Source organism: Lipophrys pholis (assembly GCF_963383615.2).
Source record: "Lipophrys pholis genome assembly, contig: SCAFFOLD_53, whole genome shotgun sequence".
Lineage (NCBI taxonomy): Eukaryota > Metazoa > Chordata > Actinopteri > Blenniiformes > Blenniidae > Lipophrys > Lipophrys pholis.
Genome location: NW_028292267.1, coordinates 125001 through 146805, shown reverse-complemented (window position 1 = coordinate 146805; position 21805 = coordinate 125001). Strand labels below are relative to the sequence as shown.

Sequence of the window (21805 nt, the reverse complement as noted above, 5' to 3'; positions counted from 1 at the left end):
CCCCCCAGGGCTGAAGAGAAAGACCCGATGTTCCCCCCTCTGCTGAAGAGAAAGACCCGATGTTCCCCCCTCTGCTGAAGAGAAAGACCCGATGTTCCCCCCAGGGCTGAAGAGAAAGACCTGATGTTCCCCCCTCTGCTGAAGAGAAAGACCCGATGTTCCCCCCTCTGCTGAAGAGAAAGACCTGATGTTCCCCCCTCTGCTGAAGAGAAAGACCCGATGTTCCCCCCTCTGCTGAAGAGAAAGACCCGATGTTCCCCCCTCTGCTGAAGAGAAAGACCCGATGTTCCCCCCTCTGCTGAAGAGAAAGACCCGATGTTCCCCCCTCTGCTGAAGAGAAAGACCCGATGTTCCCCCCCGGACTGAAGAGAAAGACCCGATGTTCCCCCCGGGCTGAAGAGAAAGACCCGATGTTCCCCCCGGGCTGAAGAGAAAGACCCGATGTTCCCCCCTCTGCTGAAGAGAAAGACCCGATGTTCCCCCCTCTGCTGAAGAGAAAGACCCGATGTTCCCCCCTCTGCTGAAGAGAAAGACCCGATGTTCCCCCCTCTGCTGAAGAGAAAGACCCGATGTTCCCCCCCGGGCTGAAGAGAAAGACCCGATGTTCCCCCCTCTGCTGAAGAGAAAGACCCGATGTTCCCCCCGGGCTGAAGAGAAAGACCCGATGTTCCCCCCGGGCTGAAGAGGAGGAGACGGGGGGGCCGTGCCGGGGTAAAACACCGCAACAGGAAGCGACGCTACAAACCCATCCTCCCATCGATCGTCACCGGGAACGTAAGATCCCTTACCAACAAGATGGACGAGCTCGCGGCGCTAACCCGGCATCAGAGGGAATATCGGGAATGTAGCCTGATGCTATTCACGCAGACCTGGCTAACGGAGCTAACACCGGACTAGAACGTTCCGCTGGATGGTTTCCACCTGACAGGAGACAGGACAAAGGAAGGTCAGAGGAAAGGAGGAGGGCTGGCAGTGTTTGTGAACGATAGACGGTGTAATCCCGGTACATCACTGTTAAAGAACAACTCTGCTGTCAGGACATTGAACTGTTAGCGGTTAGCATGAGTATTACCTGCCGCGGGAATTCTCACAGGTTATGGCGATAACTGCGTACGTTCCCCCTCTGCTAACGCCCACGCAGCGTGTGATGTCCTGCACTCGCTCACAAACAGGCTGCAGACACACCACCCACAGCTCTCCTCCATCACCGGGGACTTTAATCATGCCTCCATCTCCTCCACCCTGCCCACCTTCAAACAATATGTCCCCTGCTGCACCAGAGACAATAAAATACTGGACCTTTTCTATGCCAACACCAAGGGGGGATACACCTCATCTCCTCTCCCTCCCCTTGGCCGATCAGATCACAACCTTGTGCACCTCCTGCCTGTGTACAAACCTCTGGTACACAGACAACCAGCTGTGACCCGCACCATTAACATCTGGTCCGATGAGGCAGAAGAGGCTCTCAAAGACTGTTTTGAGACAACTGCATGGGAAGTGTTCTATGGGGACCACGGGGAGGACATGGACGGCCTCACAAACTGCATCACAGACTACATAAACTTCTGTGTGGATTACACGGTACCCACCAGACGCTGGTTTGCCAACAGCAAACCGTGTATCACTCCTGAGATAAGGGCCGTCCTCAGGGACAAAAGGACGGCCTGTGAATCAAAAGACAGGGAGGAGATGAGGACTGTGCAGAGAGAGCTGAGGAGGAAGATCAGGGAGGGGAAAAGCAGCTCCAGGAGGAAGATGGAGGAACAGCTGCAGCAGCGGAATGTCAGCGGAGTCTGGAAGGACCTGAAAGCCATCTCGGGTCACAAGGACTCCAACACCGAGCTGGTTCTGGACCAGGAGGGGGTGAATGATCTGAACATTTTCTTCAACAGATTTGAACAGACATCCACCCCTCCCCCGACCCATTCCATCCCGCTGCAATCACCACCACCAGCTGTCCCCACCCCCATCCCACCCCCCTGCACACCGCTCTCTGCTCCCCTCAGTGTCAGCCACACCCTCACTCCCACAACTACCCCCCCACAGCCCCCCTGCTCCAGCCTGTCCTTCACAACAGCCCAGGTGAACAGAGAGCTGAGGAGGCTAAAGGTCAGGAACCGGTCCAGATGGCATCAGCTCCAGACTCCTCAGAACCTGTGCAGACCAGCTCAGTGGGGTCATAGGGCACATGTTCAACCTGAGCCTTCAACTGGGGAGAGTACCACAGCTCTGGAAGACGACCTGTGTGGTACCGGTGCCGAAGACCTCCCGCCCCAAGGACTTCAACCACTTCAGGCCGGTGGCGCTGACATCACACCTGATGAAGACCTTGGAGAGGTTGGTCCTTCTCAATCTGTGCCCCCTGGTGAGCTCATCGATGGACCAGCTGCAGTTGGCCTACCTGCCAGGCATCGGGGTGGAGGACGCCGTCCTCTACCTCATGGAGAGATCTCTCTCTCACCTGGAGAGGGCTGGGAGCACTGTGAGGATCATGTTCTAGGATTCCTCCAGAGCTTTCAACACCATCCAGCCCACGCTTCTGGAGGACAAGCTGCAGCACACTGGAGTCGACCCGCACCTCACATCCTGGCTCCTGGACTACCTGACCAACCGGCCACAGTTTGTGAGGACACGGGACTGTGTGTCTGACCTGGTCATCTGCAGTACGGGGGCTCCACAGGGGACGGTCCTGGCTCCCTTCCTCTTCACCCTCTACACTGCAGACTCCTCCCACAACACATCCACCTGTCACCTGCAGAAGTTCTCTGACGACTCCACCATCGTCGGCCTCATCACCAACGACGACGAGGCGGAGTACAGAGAACTCAACCTGGACTTTGTGGACTGGTGCCAGCGGAACCACCTCCAGATCAATGCGGGTAAAACCAAAGAGCTGGTGGTGGACTTCCACAGGCAGAGACCCCCCCCCCCCCCCCCCACCGGTGAACATCCAGGGAAAGGACATTGAGATAGTGGACTCTTCTAAGTACCTGGGTGTTCACCTGAACAATAAACTGGACTGGTCCAACACCACCCACGCTCTCTACAAGAAGGGCCAGAGCAGACTCCATCTGCTGCAGAGACTCAGGTCCTTTGGACTGCAGGGGGCGCTCCTGAGGACCTTTTATGACTCAGTGGTGGCATCAGCCATCTTCTATAGAGTGGTCTGCTGGAGCAGCAGCACTCCGGCTGCAGACAGGAACCAACTGAACCAACTGGTGAGGAAGGCCAGCTCTGTCCTGGGCTGCCCCCTGGATCCTGTGGAGGTGGTGGGAGACAGGAGGATGTTGAAGAAGCTTTCATCCCTGATGGAGACCGTCTCCCACCCCCTACATGGTACCGTCACATCACTGGGCAGCTCCGTCAGTGACAGGCTTCTCCACCCGCGGTGTCTGAAGGAGAGACTCCGCCGGTCCTTCCTCCCTGCTGCAGTCAGACTCTTCAACCAAGCCTGCTCCCAGGAGACCACTGCACACCACCACCGGACAATATCACTCCACTGCAACTGGGCAAGAAGTAGTGCTATAACTATAATAATCTAGAAGAACGTATTTACTATGTAAAATACATCCACCCCCATATTCTGTACATGTCCACACTTATAGGCACCGTGTGTATATTTTTATTATATTGTATTTTTATCTGCTTTTTTAGTTCCTGCTGTGTACTTCTTTCTCTTTACTATCCTGTTGTACCACTGCACATTTCTCCACATGTGAGATAAATAAAGGAGATCTTATCTTATCTTATCAACCTGAAAGACCGGCAACATCACCAGCAACACGTCAACATCACCTGAAAGACTGGCAACATCACCTGAAAGACTGGCAACATCACCAGCAACACATCATCACCTGGAAGACCAGCAACATCACCAGCAACACATCATCACCTGGAAGACCGGCAACATCACCAGCAATACATCATCACCTGGAAGACCGGCAACATCACCAGCAACACATCATCACCTGGAAGACCGGCAACATCACCAGCAACACATCATCACCTGGAAGACCGGCAACATCACCAGCAACACGTCAACATCACCTGAAAGACTGGCAACATCACCTGGAAGACTGGCAACATCACCAGCAACACATCATCACCTGGAAGACCGGCAACATCACCAGCAACACGTCATCACCTGAAAGACCGGCAACATCACCAGCAACACGTCAACATCACCTGAAAGACTGGCAACATCACCTGGAAGACTGGCAACATCACCAGCAACACATCATCACCTGGAAGACCGGCAACATCACCAGCAACACATCATCACCTGGAAGACCGGCAACATCACCAGCAACACATCATCACCTGGAAGACCGGCAACATCACCAGCAATACATCATCACCCGGAAGACCGGCAACATCACCAGCAACACGTCAACATCACCTGAAAGACTGGCAACATCACCTGGAAGACTGGCAACATCACCAGCAACACATCATCACCTGGAAGACCGGCAACATCACCAGCAACACGTCATCACCTGAAAGACCGGCAACATCACCAGCAACACGTCAACATCACCTGAAAGACTGGCAACATCACCTGGAAGACTGGCAACATCACCAGCAACACATCATCACCTGGAAGACCGGCAACATCACCAGCAACACATCATCACCTGGAAGACCGGCAACATCACCAGCAACACATCATCACCTGGAAGACTGGCAACATCACCAGCAACACGTCAACATCACCTGGAAGACTGGCAACATCACCAGCAACACGTCAACATCACCTGGAAGACTGGCAACACCACCAGCAACACTTCAACATCACCTGGAAGACTGGCAACATCACCAGCAACATGTCAACATCACCTGAAAGCCCGGCAACATCACCATCAACATCAGAAGGAGGAAAAGGAGAAGAGGGAGGAGGAGAAGGAGGAAGAGAAGAAGGAGAAGAGAACCGTCTTCACTCCATCGATGTCCAGCCCTCGAGCTGCGACGTCTGTTGCCACCAGGACATCTATTTGCTCGTCTTTAAAACGCCTGCAAGACAAAGAACAGGGGCTGGGGTGTGTGGAATAATAATAACAACTAGAAAATTCCAGAGGAGATTTTGTTGTGCCTGCCTCCTGCTGCCGACCGATACCCCCTACTAACCCTAGGGTGGGGTCAAAAGAGGGTGGGACCCAGCTCATTAGCAAGTGATCCATGACCCTAGCACCCCCATAAGGGCCACCCACCAAATATCAGGTCAATTAAACAAACTTTGTTAGCATGCTAACTAGCATGCTAGGCTAATATCTGCTATCTACCTGAAAATCACACAGGTTACTCCCCAGGGGCCTCTGACCTTGAATCTAGTCTTATCTCACTTGCTAATCAGCTATGCTAACTAGCATAGCATTAGCATTAAAAAGCATGCTACCTAGGATACTGTGTGTGCGCCTGCATGTGAGTGAGCACTGGCTGGTGAACCATGGTATCACATGTCCACTTTACCAAAGGAGCAGTCTGTGTTACCGGGCAGATTCGGTGCAGCAGTGTGTTGCCATGGAGACGGAGCTCCTGACAGTGATTTAGTGATTTAGTCAGTCAGTAGCAGAGGCTGGCTCTCATGCACTCACCAAATGTCATGCGCACCTCCCAAACAACTGATTATAGTACGAGAACCGTGACACCCTCTGACCACCACACCAACCACTCACTCTCTGACCACCACCAACCACTCACTCTCTGACCACCACACCAACCACTCACTCTCTGACCACCACCAACCACTCACTCTGTCTTGCCCAAGGACACTTCGGCATGTAGGCAGGCAGAGACGGGAATCGAACCTGCAACATCTGATTGGGAGACGACCGCTCTATCAACCGAGCCATGCCGCCTTTGAGTGTGTGTGTGTGTGTGTGTGTGTGTGTGTGTGTCCTCTCCAGCTCCTGGCTCAGAGCTCCATGTTGTGTTGTTGTTGTTGTTGTTGTGTACCTCAGACTGTCCAGCCTCTGGGCCTGGCTCAGAGCTCCATGTTGTGTTGTTGTTGTTGTTGTGTTGTTGTTGTGTACCTCAGACTGTCCAGCCTCTGGGCCTGGCTCAGAGCTCCATGGAGCTCCCCGACCTTCAGTCCCAGGAGTCCCAGCAGGATGTGGAGACGATGAGCCTGTTTCCTCGTCTGGGTGAACAACATGACGTGATCCTGGAACGTCCTGGTCAGCAGAGCTACACACACACACACACGCACACACGCACACACGCACACAGTTACGACTCAGCAGCGACTCAGCAGCGACTCAGCAGCGACTCAGCAGCGACTCAGCAGCGACTCAGCAGCGACTCAGCAGCGACTCACCTGCTACCACGGCCTCTCGGTCTCCTTCTCGATGAGGTCGTATTCTGACGAATTCCTGCCGCAGGAACGGAGCCACGTCTGTGTTGCTGTTCACGAAGATCCTGATTGGCTGCTTCAACGACACGGCGGCCAGATCCTTCACCTGCACGCAGGTCACAGCGGGTGGTCACAGCAGGTGGTCACAGGTGGTCACAGCGGGTGGTCACAGCAGGTGGTCACAGCGGGTGGTCACAGCAGGTGGTCACAGCAGGTGGTCACAGCGGGTGGTCACAGCAGGTGGTCACAGCGGGTGGTCACAGCAGGTGGTCACAGCAGGTGGTCACAGCAGGTGGTCACAGCGGGTGGTCACAGCGGGTGGTCACAGCGGGTGGTCACAGCGGGTCGCGGGTGGTTACACACTTGTCAAAGTCCTTGTGACGTAGTTGTCATCATCCACTGTCAGTGTTGGACGGACCAACAGACGGACGGACCAACAGACGGACGGACCAACAGACGGACGGACCAACAGACGGACAAAGAGACAGGTCACTCACCTCCTCTGTCATGGTGGCGGAGAACAACATGGTCTGTCGGTTGTATGAACACAGTCTGATGATCTCCTTCATCTGTTCTTCAAAGTACTCGTCCAACATCCTGAAGAACCAGAATCAGACTGTGTCTTTACCAGGACTAGGTCCTGAACGGTACACTGGAGGACATTTACTTTACTACAGCATGTATACACCTGGTACAGACGGCACACCAGAAGTACTTTAGTCATCGATCACGCTTAGCATCCGACACTGAAAACACACAGGGGAAGTGGTGTAGCACCAGAACAACGTGCTGAGAGACCAGCACCCCCCCTCCCCGCCCCCCATAACAATCCCAACCTGTCGGCCTCATCCAGGACCAGGATCTCGATGTGGCTCAGCTGGAAGCTGGGCGTGTTGTGAAGGTGATCGATCAGACGACCCGGCGTGGCGATCAATACGTCTGGTCCGGCTCGCAGCGCCGCCTCCTGAGACTTCAGGTCCAGACCACCTGGGGACAGACAGGTCCAGACCCAGACCCCCCGACTCGTTACCACCATGTTACAACAGTCATAACAACAGTCATTAATCATTATAGTCATTACACGTCATCATAACATGTTATTACAGCAGTCATAACACATCATAACATGTTATTACAACAGTCATAACACATCATAACATGTTATTACAACAGTCATAACACATCATAACATGTTATTACAACAGTCATAACACATCATAAGATATTACAACAGTCATTAGAACTGTCATAACATGTTATTACAACAGTCATTATGTCATCATGGTCATTACAAGTCATGTCGTATCACGTCATAATGTTATTTAAACAGTAATTAACAGTTATAACACGTCATAACAGTCATAACGCATCGTTACCGCAGTCATTCGTAACGTGTGATAAGATCCTAACACGAGAGCTGATGGATGGATCAAAAGTCATACCGACGGTCAGGCAGGTGGTGATGGAGGTGAACTGGGCCAGTTGCCGGGCAACAGAGTGGACCTGGATCCCTAGCTCCCGGGTCGGAACCAGGACCAGGACCCGGGTCACCTGCAGTGTCCGGGGTTTGTAAATCAAACGCTCCAACACCGGGAGAATGAAGGCTGCCGTCTTTCCTGAAGGGAGACGGTCAACAAATCAAACGCTCCAACAGTCATTAGTAACGGTCTTCACTGGGTAATCTGTCTTGTCACAGTAATCTATTACAGTTACCTGTTCCAGTGGCAGCACAGGCACAAAGGTCACGACCCAACAGACCAACAGGAACACAGGCCTTCTGGATCGGAGTGGGCTGCTGGAAGCCCAAGGCGGTGACAGCCTGGGGTGGGGGGGGGTTATGAACACATGAATCACCTTGAGGACGGGTCTGGACAGGTTATGGACACATGAATCGCCTTGAGGACGGGTCTGGACAGTTTATGGACACATGAATCGCCTTGAGGACGGGTCTGGACAGGTTATGGACACATGAATCGCCTTGAGGACGGGTCTGGACAGTTTATGGACACATGAATCGCCTTGAGGACGGGTCTGGACAGGTTATGGACACATGAATCCCTTTGAGGACGGGCCTGGACAGGTTATGGACACATGAATCACCTTGAGGATGGGTCTGGACAGGTTATGGACACATGAATCACCTTGAGGATGGATCTGGACAGGTTATGGACAGGTTATGGACACATGAATCACCTTGAGGATGGGTCTGGACAAGTTATGGACAGGTTATGGACACATGAATCACCTTGAGGATGGGTCTGGACAGGTTATGGACAGGTTATGGACACATGAATCCCTTTGAGGACGGGTCTGGACAGGTTATGGACAGGTTATGGACAGGTTATGGACACATGAATCCCTTTGAGGACGGGTCTGGACAGGTTATGGACAGGTTATGGACACATGAATCACCTTGAGGATGGGTCTGGACAGGTTATGGACAGGTTATGGACACATGAATCACCTTGAGGATGGGTCTGGACAGGTTATGGACACATGAATCACCTTGAGGATGGGTCTGGACAGGTTATGGACAGGTTATGGACACATGAATCACCTTGAGGATGGGTCTGGACAGGTTATGGACACATGAATCACCTTGAGGATGGGTCTGGACAGGTTATGGACAGGTTATGGACACATGAATCACCTTGAGGATGGGTCTGGACAGGTTATGGACAGGTTATGGACACATGAATCACCTTGAGGATGGGTCTGGACAGGTTCATGTCATCAAAGCTCAGTTGGTCGTCGTATTGAGACGCATCTTCAGAAAAAACCTCTTGAGCCTGAAAAACAATACTTGTTACCATGGCAACAACTAGATCCCGGCGGTGCAGCCCTGCAGGTTCTCCGTTCTCCCCCTTTAACCCCTGAATGTCCAGAAGGTTCTTCACCACGTTCAGCACAAAGCCAGAGAACCAGCTGCTCATTGAGGGACGTCCACACCAGGAGACCTAAACCAGCTGTTTCTGGCCCGTCGTCCACATGAGGCGGAGTTCAGGAGCCCGAAGACGGGTTTTGAAGACGGGTTTTGAAGACGGGTTTTGAAGACGGGTTTTGAAGACGGGTTTTGAAGACGGGTCCCAGAGTGGGGAAATTCTAAAACTCCGGCTCGTGGGACTACAGCAAAGACCATCGTCCATTGGACAAAAGATGATGTTATGGGCCACCCCCCCCACCCCGCTCCGCTACGTCACCTAATAACCACTACGTCACCTAATAACCGCTACGTCACCTAATAACCACAACAATCAGGGACTAGAAGCTCGGGTGGAGCTGCAGAAGCTAGAAGCAGGCGGAGCGGGGCCATAGACCTATAAAACTAGATTATATAGTGGTTATGTGTTTATGTGCAGGAGTCTACTTCTATATTTCTATGTGGTCTGTCTTCTTCTGTGTTCTTGTTGTGTTTGGTGAGTCACAGCGCCCCTAAAGGCCTGGCATGTGTACTACATGCCCTGAAGCCTGGTGTTGAGCCGTGTTCATAGTGAGGTGAGGACGGTGAGGACAGGGAGGACAAAGATGGTTTTATCCTTGTGTGGACGTCCCCTGAAGCAGCCAGTTGAAGCAAGAGACGTGACAACAAGCAGGACTGTACCTCCAGGACCTGGTCTAGACAGTGGTGGCACCACCTGTCCTCTTCCTCCTCCCTGTCCCCCCTTTTGCTCCCCTGCCCCTCCTCCACCCCCCCCCCACCTCACCTCCTCTTCCTCCCCCGTCCCTCCTCACCTCCTCCCTCCTCTTCCTCCCCCGTCCCTCCTCACCTCCTCCCTCCTCTTCCTCCCCCGTCCCTCCTCACCTCCTCTTCGTCCCTCCTCTTCCTCCCCGTCCCTCCTCTTCCTCCCCCGTCCCTCCTCACCCTCCCCCGTCCCTCCTCACCCTCCCCCGTCCCTCCTCACCTCCTCTTCGTCCCTCCTCTTCCTCCCCCGTCCCTCCTCACCTCCTCTTCGTCCCTCCTCTTCCTCCCCGTCCCTCCTCTTCCTCCCCCGTCCCTCCTCACCTCCTCTTCCTCCCCCGTCCCTCCTCACCTCCTCTTCGTCCCTCCTCTTCCTCCCCCGTCCCTCCTCACCTCCTCTTCGTCCCTCCTCTTCCTCCCCCGTCCCTCCTCTTCCTCCCCCGTCCCTCCTCACCTCCTCTTCGTCCCTCCTCTTCCTCCCCCGTCCCTCCTCACCTCCTCTTCGTCCCTCCTCTTCCTCCCCCGTCCCTCCTCTTCCTCCCCCCTCCCTCCTCTTCCTCCCCCGTCCCTCCTCACCTCCTCTTCGTCCCTCCTCTTCGTCCCCCCTCCCTCCTCTTCCTCCCCCGTCCCTCCTCACCTCCTCTTCGTCCCTCCTCTTCCTCCCCCGTCCCTCCTCACCTCCTCTTCGTCCCTCCTCTTCCTCCCCCCTCCCTCCTCTTCCTCCCCCGTCCCTCCTCACCTCCTCTTCGTCCCCCCTCCCTCCTCTTCCTCCCCCGTCCCTCCTCACCTCCTCTTCGTCCCTCCTCTTCCTCCCCCGCCGCTGCTTGTCTCTCAGAGTGTCTGGAAAAGAAAAACCTCCATCAGCTCCGTTTCAATCCAAAGTCTTGAAGAAAAACTTGACTCACCTGATTTGGTCAGAATCTCTTCATCACTGGAGCCAAACTCTGCCTCCTCCTCCTCACCATCTTCATCGTCATCTTCATCAGCAGGTTTCATATCTTCATCGGAATCTTCATTCTCCTTCTTCTCTAACGAAGCGTCAGTCTGAGAAACTTTCTCCTGAAAACAAACCACTCCTGAGAGGCTGCAAAGACTCGGCGACAGAGTCACACGGACGACACAAAGACTCGGCGACAGAGTCAGACGGACGACACAAAGACTAGGCGACAGAGTCAGACGGACGACACAAAGACTCGGCGACAGAGTCAGACGGACGGCACAAAGACTAGGCGACAGAGTCACACGGACGACACAAAGACTAGGCGACAGAGTCAGACGGACGACACAAAGACTCGGACAGACGACACAAAGACTAGGCAACAGAGTCAGACGGACGGCACAAAGACTAGGCGACAGAGTCAGACGGACGGCACAAAGACTAGGCGACAGAGTCAGACGGACGACACAAAGACTAGGCGACAGAGTCACACGGACGACACAAAGACTAGGCGACAGAGTCAGACGGACGACACAAAGACTCGGACAGACGACACAAAGACTAGGCAACAGAGTCAGACAGACGACACAAAGACTAGGCGACAGAGTCAGACGGACGACACAAAGACTAGGCGACAGAGTCAGACGGACGACACAAAGACTAGGCGACAGAGTCAGACGGACGACACAAAGACTAGGCGACAGAGTCAGACGGACGACACAAAGACTAGGCGACAGAGTCACACGGACGACACAAAGACTAGGCGACAGAGTCAGACGGACGACACAAAGACTCGGCGACAGAGTCAGATGGACGACACAAAGACTCGGCGACAGAGTCAGACGGACGACACAAAGACTAGGCGACAGAGTCAGACGGACGACACAAAGACTAGGCGACAGAGTCAGACGGACGACACAAAGACTAGGCGACAGAGTCACACGGACGACACAAAGACTAGGCGACAGAGTCAGACGGACGACACAAAGACTCGGACAGACGACACAAAGACTAGGCAACAGAGTCAGACGGACGGCACAAAGACTAGGCGACAGAGTCAGACGGACGACACAAAGACTAGGCGACAGAGTCACACGGACGACACAAAGACTAGGCGACAGAGTCAGACGGACGACACAAAGACTCGGACAGACGACACAAAGACTAGGCGACAGAGTCAGACGGACGGCACAAAGACTAGGCGACAGAGTCAGACGGACGACACAAAGACTAGGCGACAGAGTCAGACGGACGACACAAAGACTAGGCGACAGAGTCAGACGGACGACACAAAGACTAGGCGACAGAGTCAGACGGACGACACAAAGACTAGGCGACAGAGTCACACGGACGACACAAAGACTAGGCGACAGAGTCAGACGGACGACACAAAGACTCGGCGACAGAGTCAGATGGACGACACAAAGACTCGGCGACAGAGTCAGACGGACGACACAAAGACTAGGCGACAGAGTCAGACGGACGACACAAAGACTCGGCGACAGAGTCAGACGGACGACACAAAGACTAGGCGACAGAGTCACACGGACGACACAAAGACTAGGCGACAGAGTCACACGGACGACACAAAGACTCGGCGACAGAGTCAGACGGACGACACAAAGACTAGGCGACAGAGTCAGACGGACGACACAAAGACTAGGCGACAGAGTCAGACGGACGACACAAAGACTAGGCGACAGAGTCAGACGGACGACACAAAGACTAGGCGACAGAGTCAGACGGACGACACAAAGACTAGGCGACAGAGTCACACGGACGACACAAAGACTAGGCGACAGAGTCAGACGGACGACACAAAGACTCGGCCGGACGACACAAAGACTCGGCGACAGAGTCAGATGGACGACACAAAGACTCGGCGACAGAGTCAGACGGACGACACAAAGACTCGGCGACAGAGTCAGACGGACGACACAAAGACTAGGCGACAGAGTCAGATGGACGACACAAAGACTCGGCGACAGAGTCACACGGACGACACAAAGACTAGGCGACAGAGTCAGACGGACGACACAAAGACTAGGCGACAGAGTCAGACGGACGACACAAAGACTAGGCGACAGAGTCACACGGACGACACAAAGACTCGGCGACAGAGTCACACGGACGACACAAAGACTCGGACAGACGACACAAAGACTAGGCGACAGAGTCAGATGGACGACACAAAGACTAGGCGACAGAGTCAGACGGACGACACAAAGACTAGGCGACAGAGTCAGATGGACGACACAAAGACTCGGCGACAGAGTCAGATGGACGACACAAAGACTCGGCGACAGAGTCAGACGGACGACACAAAGACTAGGCGACAGAGTCAGACGGACGACACAAAGACTAGGCGACAGAGTCAGACGGACGACACAAAGACTCGGCCGGACGACACAAAGACTAGGCGACAGAGTCAGACGGACGACACAAAGACTCGGCGACAGAGTCAGATGGACGACACAAAGACTCGGACATAATAACTCACCTCAGTTTTCCTCTTCTTCCTAATTGTTTCTATTTTCTGGTCAAGAGTCGTTGCAGTTCTCTGAAACACAAAAGACCAGGACCAGCTAGACCAGGACCAGCTAGACCAGGACCAGCTAGACCAGCACTAGCTAGATCAAGAAGACTAGGCCTTTCTCTGTGGGTCACTACCTGGTTCTGGACCTGGTTCATCAAGTCTCTCGTGGTCTCGTCTCTTCTCACTTCGTCTCGATCCACAAAATCAAAACCGACGTTAAAATCCTTTGACCTGCGAGCGCCAGACTTCCTGTTCCTGCTGAGGAGGACGGGCGGCTGCTCCTACACACACACACACACACACACACACACACACACACACACACACACACACACACACACACACACACACACACACACACACACACACACACACACACACACACACACACACACACACACACACACACACACACACACACACACACACACACACACACACACACACACATTAAAAATGACCTGCAGCGTCCAGCTCCGCCTCCCTGTGATGAACAGGTAGAAAGAAAGAAAGGAGGATGGTGGTAGAAAGAAAGAAAGGAGGATGGTGGTAGAAAGAAAGAAAGGAGGATGGTGGTAGAAAGAAAGAAAGAAAGGAGGACGGTGGTAGAAAGAAAGAAAGGAGGACGGTGGTAGAAAGAAAGAAAGGAGGACGGTGGTAGAAAGAAAGAAAGAAAGGAGGATGGTGGTAGAAAGAAAGAAAGAAAGGACGACGGTGGTAGAAAGAAAGAAAGGAGGATGGTGGTAGAAAGAAAGAAAGAAAGGAGGATGGTGTGGTAGAAAGAAAGAAAGGAGGACGGTGGTAGAAAGAAAGAAAGGAGGACGGTGGTAGAAAGAAAGAAAGAAAGGAGGATGGTGGTAGAAAGAAAGAAAGGAGGATGGTGGTAGAAAGAAAGAAAGAAAGGAGGACGGTGGTAGAAAGAAAGAAAGAAAGGAGGATGGTGGTAGAAAGAAAGAAAGAAAGGAGGATGGTGGTAGAAAGAAAGAAAGGAGGACGGTGGTAGAAAGAAAGAAAGGAGGATGGTGGTAGAAAGAAAGAAAGGAGGACGGTGGTAGAAAGAAAGAAAGGAGGATGGTGGTAGAAAGAAAGAAAGAAAGGAGGATGGTGGTAGAAAGAAAGAAAGGAGGACGGTGGTAGAAAGAAAGAAAGGAGGACGGTGGTAGAAAGAAAGAAAGGAGGACGGTGGTAGAAAGAAAGAAAGAAAGGAGGATGGTGGTAGAAAGAAAGAAAGGAGGATGGTGGTAGAAAGAAAGAAAGAAAGGAGGACGGTGGTAGAAAGAAAGAAAGAAAGGAGGATGGTGGTAGAAAGAAAGAAAGGAGGACGGTGGTAGAAAGAAAGAAAGAAAGGAGGATGGTGGTAGAAAGAAAGAAAGGAGGATGGTGGTAGAAAGAAAGAAAGAAAGGAGGACGGTGGTAGAAAGAAAGAAAGAAAGGAGGATGGTGGTAGAAAGAAAGAAAGAAAGGAGGATGGTGGTAGAAAGAAAGAAAGAAAGGAGGATGGTGGTAGAAAGAAAGAAAGAAAGGAGGATGGTGGTAGAAAGAAAGAAAGAAAGGAGGACGGTGGTAGAAAGAAAGAAAGAAAGGAGGACGGTGGTAGAAAGAAAGAAAGAAAGGAGGACGGTGGTAGAAAGAAAGAAAGAAAGAAAGAAAGGAGGATGGTGGTAGAAAGAAAGAAAGAAAGGAGGATGGTGGTAGAAAGAAAGAAAGAAAGGAGGACGGTGGTAGAAAGAAAGAAAGAAAGGAGGACGGTGGTAGAAAGAAAGAAAGAAAGGAGGACGGTGGTAGAAAGAAAGAAAGAAAGGAGGACGGTGGTAGAAAGAAAGAAAGAAAGGAGGATGGTGGTAGAAAGAAAGAAAGAAAGGAGGACGGTGGTAGAAAGAAAGAAAGAAAGGAGGATGGTGGTAGAAAGAAAGAAAGGAGGACGGTGGTAGAAAGAAAGAAAGAAAGGAGGATGGTGGTAGAAAGAAAGAAAGAAAGGAGGATGGTGGTAGAAAGAAAGAAAGAAAGGAGGATGGTGGTAGAAAGAAAGAAAGAAAGGAGGATGGTGGTAGAAAGAAAGAAAGAAAGGAGGATGGTGGTAGAAAGAAAGAAAGAAAGGAGGACGGTGGTAGAAAGAAAGAAAGAAAGGAGGATGGTGGTAGAAAGAAAGAAAGAAAGGAGGACGGTGGTAGAAAGAAAGAAAGAAAGGAGGACGGTGGTAGAAAGAAAGAAAGAAAGGAGGATGGTGGTAGAAAGAAAGAAAGAAAGAAAGAAAGGAGGATGGTGGTAGAAAGAAAGAAAGAAAGGAGGATGGTGGTAGAAAGAAAGAAAGAAAGGAGGACGGTGGTAGAAAGAAAGAAAGAAAGGAGGACGGTGGTAGAAAGAAAGAAAGAAAGGAGGACGGTGGTAGAAAGAAAGAAAGAAAGGAGGACGGTGGTAGAAAGAAAGAAAGAAAGGAGGATGGTGGTAGAAAGAAAGAAAGAAAGGAGGATGGTGGTAGAAAGAAAGAAAGAAAGGAGGACGGTGGTAGAAAGAAAGAAAGGAGGACGGTGGTAGAAAGAAAGAAAGAAAGGAGGATGGTGGTAGAAAGAAAGAAAGAAGGATGGTGGTAGAAAGAAAGAAAGAAAGGAGGATGGTGGTAGAAAGAAAGAAAGAAGGATGGTGGTAGAAAGAAAGAAAGAAAGGAGGATGGTGGTAGAAAGAAAGAAAGAAAGGAGGATGGTGGTAGAAAGAAAGAAAGGAGGACGGTGGTAGAAAGAAAGAAAGAAAGGAGGATGGTGGTAGAAAGAAAGAAAGGAGGACGGTGGTAGAAAGAAAGAAAGGAGGATGGTGGTAGAAAGAAAGAAAGGAGGACGGTGGTAGAAAGAAAGAAAGAAAGGAGGATGGTGGTAGAAAGAAAGAAAGAAGGATGGTGGTAGAAAGAAAGAAAGAAAGGAGGATGGTGGTAGAAAGAAAGAAAGAAAGGAGGATGGTGGTAGAAAGAAAGAAAGAAAGGAGGACGGTGGTAGAAAGAAAGAAAGAAAGGAGGACGGTGGTAGAAAGAAAGAAAGAAAGGAGGACGGTGGTAGAAAGAAAGAAAGGAGGATGGTGGTAGAAAGAAAGAAAGAAAGGAGGATGGTGGTAGAAAGAAAGAAAGAAAGGAGGATGGTGTGGTAGAAAGAAAGAAAGAAAGGAGGATGGTGGTAGAAAGAAAGAAAGAAAGGAGGGTGGTGGTAGAAAGAAAGAAAGAAAGGAGGATGGTGGTAGAAAGAAAGAAAGGAGGACGGTGGTAGAAAGAAAGAAAGAAAGGAGGATGGTGGTAGAAAGAAAGAAAGAAGGATGGTGGTAGAAAGAAAGAAAGAAAGGAGGATGGTGGTAGAAAGAAAGAAAGAAAGGAGGATGGTGGTAGAAAGAAAGAAAGAAAGGAGGACGGTGGTAGAAAGAAAGAAAGAAAGGAGGACGGTGGTAGAAAGAAAGAAAGAAAGGAGGACGGTGGTAGAAAGAAAGAAAGGAGGATGGTGGTAGAAAGAAAGAAAGAAAGGAGGATGGTGGTAGAAAGAAAGAAAGAAAGGAGGATGGTGTGGTAGAAAGAAAGAAAGAAAGGAGGATGGTGGTAGAAAGAAAGAAAGAAAGGAGGGTGGTGGTAGAAAGAAAGAAAGAAAGGAGGATGGTGGTAGAAAGAAAGAAAGGAGGACGGTGGTAGAAAGAAAGAAAGGAGGATGGTGGTAGAAAGAAAGAAAGAAAGGAGGACGGTGGTAGAAAGAAAGAAAGGAGGATGGTGGTAGAAAGAAAGAAAGGAGGACGGTGGTAGAAAGAAAGAAAGGAGGACGGTGGTAGAAAGAAAGAAAGGAGGATGGTGGTAGAAAGAAAGAAAGAAAGGAGGACGGTGGTAGAAAGAAAGAAAGGAGGATGGTGGTAGAAAGAAAGAAAGGAGGACGGTGGTAGAAAGAAAGAAAGAAAGGAGGATGGTGGTAGAAAGAAAGAAAGGAGGACGGTGGTAGAAAGAAAGAAAGAAAGGAGGACGGTGGTAGAAAGAAAGAAAGGAGGATGGTGGTAGAAAGAAAGAAAGGAGGACGGTGGTAGAAAGAAAGAAAGGAGGATGGTGGTAGAAAGAAAGAAAGGAGGACGGTGGTAGAAAGAAAGAAAGGAGGATGGTGGTAGAAAGAAAGAAAGAAAGGAGGATGGTGGTAGAAAGAAAGAAAGAAAGGAGGACGGTGGTAGAAAGAAAGAAAGAAAGGAGGATGGTGGTAGAAAGAAAGAAAGGAGGACGGTGGTAGAAAGAAAGAAAGAAAGGAGGACGGTGGTAGAAAGAAAGAAAGGAGGATGGTGGTAGAAAGAAAGAAAGAAAGGAGGATGGTGGTAGAAAGAAAGAAAGGAGGACGGTGGTAGAAAGAAAGAAAGAAAGGAGGATGGTGGTAGAAAGAAAGAAAGAAAGGAGGATGGTGTGGTAGAAAGAAAGAAAGAAAGGAGGATGGTGGTAGAAAGAAAGAAAGAAAGGAGGATGGTGGTAGAAAGAAAGAAAGGAGGATGGTGGTAGAAAGAAAGAAAGAAAGGAGGATGGTGGTAGAAAGAAAGAAAGAAAGGAGGATGGTGTGGTAGAAAGAAAGAAAGAAAGGAGGATGGTGGTAGAAAGAAAGAAAGAAAGGAGGATGGTGGTAGAAAGAAAGAAAGGAGGACGGTGGTAGAAAGAAAGAAAGGAGGATGGTGGTAGAAAGAAAGAAAGGAGGACGGTGGTAGAAAGAAAGAAAGGAGGATGGTGGTAGAAAGAAAGAAAGAAAGGAGGATGGTGGTAGAAAGAAAGAAAGGAGGATGGTGGTAGAAAGAAAGAAAGAAAGGAGGATGGTGGTAGAAAGAAAGAAAGAAAGGAGGACGGTGGTAGAAAGAAAGAAAGAAAGGAGGACGGTGGTAGAAAGAAAGAAAGAAAGGAGGATGGTGGTAGAAAGAAAGAAAGAAAGGAGGACGGTGGTAGAAAGAAAGAAAGAAAGGAGGACGGTGGTAGAAAGAAAGAAAGAAAGGAGGACGGTGGTAGAAAGAAAGAAAGAAAGGAGGATGGTGGTAGAAAGAAAGAAAGAAAGGAGGACGGTGGTAGAAAGAAAGAAAGAAAGGAGGATGGTGGTAGAAAGAAAGAAAGAAAGGAGGATGGTGGTAGAAAGAAAGAAAGAAAGGAGGATGGTGGTAGAAAGAAAGAAAGAAAGGAGGATGGTGGTAGAAAGAAAGAAAGAAAGGAGGATGGTGGTAGAAAGAAAGAAAGAAAGAAAGATGGTCCTTTCCTTTGCTCAGTTAGAATTCCAACATTCCTCATCACGGCCGCCGCTTAAACACTTCTGGGTTAAGGAGAAGTGGATAGGAAAGGAGATAGGAGGGACCAGTAGGAGATAGGAGGGACCAGTAGGAGATAGGAGGGACCAGTAGGAGATAGGATGGACCAGTAGGAGATAGGAGGGACCAGTAGGAGATAGGAGGGACCAGTAGGAGATAGGAGGGACCAGTAGGAGATAGGAGGGACCAGTAGGAGATAGGAGGGACCAGTAGGAGATAGGAGGGACCAGTAGGAGATAGGATGGACCAGTAGGAGATAGGAGGGACCAGTAGGAGATAGGAGGGACCAGTAGGAGATGGACCAGTAGGAGATAGGAGGGACCAGTAGGAGATAGGAGGGACCAGTAGGAGATAGGAGGGACCAGTAGGAGATGGACCAGTAGGAGATAGGAGGGACCAGTAGGAGATAGGAGGGACCAGTAGGAGATAGGAGGGACCAGTAGGAGATAGGAGGGACCAGTAGGAGATAGGATGGACCAGTAGGAGATAGGAGGGACCAGTAGGAGATAGGAGGGACCAGTAGGAGATGGACCAGTAGGAGATAGGAGGGACCAGTAGGAGATAGGAGGGACCAGTAGGAGATGGACCAGTAGGAGATAGGAGGGACCAGTAGGAGATGGACCAGTAGGAGATAGGAGGGACCAGTAGGAGATAGGAGGGACCAGTAGGAGATAGGAGGGACCAGTAGGAGATAGGAGGGACCAGTAGGAGATAGGAGGGACCAGTAGGAGATGGACCAGTAGGAGATAGGAGGGACCAGTAGGAGATGGACCAGTAGGAGATAGGAGGGACCAGTAGGAGATAGGAGGGACCAGTAGAAGATAGGAGGGACCAGTAGGAGATGGACCAGTAGGAGATAGGAGGGACCAGTAGGAGATAGGAGGGACCAGTAGGAGATAGGATGGACCAGTAGGAGATAGGAGGGACCAGTAGGAGATAGGAGGGACCAGTAGGAGATAGGATGGACCAGTAGGAGATAGGAGGGACCAGTAGGAGATAGGAGGGACCAGTAGGAGATAGGATGGACCAGTAGGAGATAGGAGGGACCAGTAGGAGATAGGATGGACCAGTAGGAGATAGGAGGGACCAGTAGGAGATAGGAGGGACCAGTAGGAGATAGGAGGGACCAGTAGGAGATAGGAGGGACCAGTAGGAGATAGGAGGGACCAGTAGGAGATAGGAGGGACCAGTAGGAGATAGGAGGGACCAGTAGGACACTCCCCTGATTTATATAGTGACTTTATATTTATATAGATGTTGTGTATTTGTACTTTAAGGTTGGAAGTCCTGATAAAAGCCTCTGGACCTGGACCAGGACCAGGACCAGGACTCCAGACAGCTCAGGACTTTTTGACAACATTGTTTTCATGGTTCTTTGGTTCCAGACCGGGTGTCCATGTGGAGGACACTGAAGACTGACATGTCTTTAGTTTGGTGAGGAAATAAACTCGCTGAGGGGTCAGGTCCAGTAGGGGGCGCTCAAAGCGCCGTGTGGACCACAGAGGGACAACAAGCGGCTTCAGCCGAACCAGCAGCAGGATTTGTTGTTTAAACTATTGAAGAAGTTTCCTGGAGGTCCCTGAAGGCACCGCAGGCTCCAAGGCCCAGAGGACAATTTACCTGCACTCACCACAACGCCCATGGACGGATTCAGGACCATGAAGAGCTGACGTCCCTGGACGGATACAGGACCATGAAGAGCTGACGTCCCTGGACGGATACAGGACCATGAAGAGCTGACGTCCCTGTCCCTCCTCCACCCCAGAAGCTTCGGGAACAGCAGCCGCAGCAGGAGGACAGACGTGGATCTATTTACTGCAGTTCTGCATGAGAACCTAGAACAGTTCCTGAGGGTGGACGGACTCAGACCAGCACTAGTGAAGGTCTGAAAGACAGGCCGTCCCTGTCCAAACAGTCCAGATGTCAGTCTGACCACAGCTGGTTGCTTTCCGCTTGTTGTCCCTCTGCTGTCCACACGGCGCTACTGGACCTGATCCCCAAATCAAGACCCCTCAGCAATAATAGTTTATTTCCTCACCAAACTAAAGACATGTCAGTCTTCAGTGTCCTCCACATGGACACCCGGTCTGGAACCAAAGAACCATGAAAACAGAACCGGTCTGGTCCAGAAACATGGAGAGACAAACTCTCGGATCTTAAACACTAAAGCAGCACAAACATCTGCAACGGACCGGGGGACCGGGGGACCGGGGGACCGGGGGACCGGGGGACCGGGGGACCGGGGGCTCAAGGACCGGGGGACCGGGGGCTCGATAAACCGGGGGACCGGGGAACCGGGGGCTCGGGGAACCGGGGGCTCGGGGACCGGGGAAACGGGGGCTCAGGGACCGGGGAACGGGGGGACAGGGGACCGGACCGACTCACCTCCTGCTCGGACTCACTGTCCGGTTCCTCTGGACTCTGGTAGTCGTCAGGGAGGGGTCCCGATCAGGTCCAGCTGCTCCAGCATGATGGACCGGGTCTGGATCAGGTCTGGACCTCTTCTAGACTCGTGTAGTTTTTCTGTCTTGCACGTGCGTCAACAGCAGTTTGTTTCCGGGGCACGTCTTCTTCTTCTTCTTCTTCTTCTTGGTTTGCTTCCGGCAGACCGGAAGTGTTCCGGTGTAGCTACTAGATCTGTCCGGGCTACCACATATAAACACGAGACGCCGCGCAGCCTGTCTCCGCCCACCGCTCCCTTACGTCAGAGCGGCCGCCATCTTGTGAGGGGCAAGTCTGCTCCGTCAGCCTAAACAAGTCTGTGTGACAGCGACGTGTTTCTGAAGGAAACCAGGCAGATATACATTTAGACTGAAGAATCATTTCCTTCATTTATATATTAATTTAATGTAGCATACTTCTATAAAGTCCAGAGAGGACATGGAAGCAGTCTGCAGACGGGACATTGGGACGCTGTCCTCTCCTTTTAGAGCAACATGATGGAGCCATGACAACAATATATAAAGTCTTTATTTACACACAATGGGACATTTATGTACAATGAACATGGACATTATAAAGGTA

General features: G+C 51.2%; 1 protein-coding gene across 1 annotated transcript in view; it reads right to left on the bottom strand.

Moving 5' to 3' along the window:
* Nucleotides 1–21251, bottom strand: part of ddx27 (DEAD (Asp-Glu-Ala-Asp) box polypeptide 27) — a gene marked incomplete at its 5' end in the record, with an annotated part of 37373 nt that extends 16122 nt beyond the window's left edge. The window contains 13 exon segments of the mRNA XM_080493683.1: nucleotides 4932–5013; nucleotides 6033–6186; nucleotides 6317–6458; nucleotides 6850–6949; nucleotides 7189–7339; nucleotides 7795–7968; nucleotides 8066–8171; nucleotides 9055–9141; nucleotides 10819–10871; nucleotides 10937–11090; nucleotides 13469–13528; nucleotides 21167–21220; nucleotides 21222–21251. Coding sequence (XP_080349809.1) covers nucleotides 4932–5013; nucleotides 6033–6186; nucleotides 6317–6458; nucleotides 6850–6949; nucleotides 7189–7339; nucleotides 7795–7968; nucleotides 8066–8171; nucleotides 9055–9141; nucleotides 10819–10871; nucleotides 10937–11090; nucleotides 13469–13528; nucleotides 21167–21220; nucleotides 21222–21251 — 1347 coding nt within the window.
* Between the last annotated feature and the right edge of the window lie 554 nt (nucleotides 21252–21805).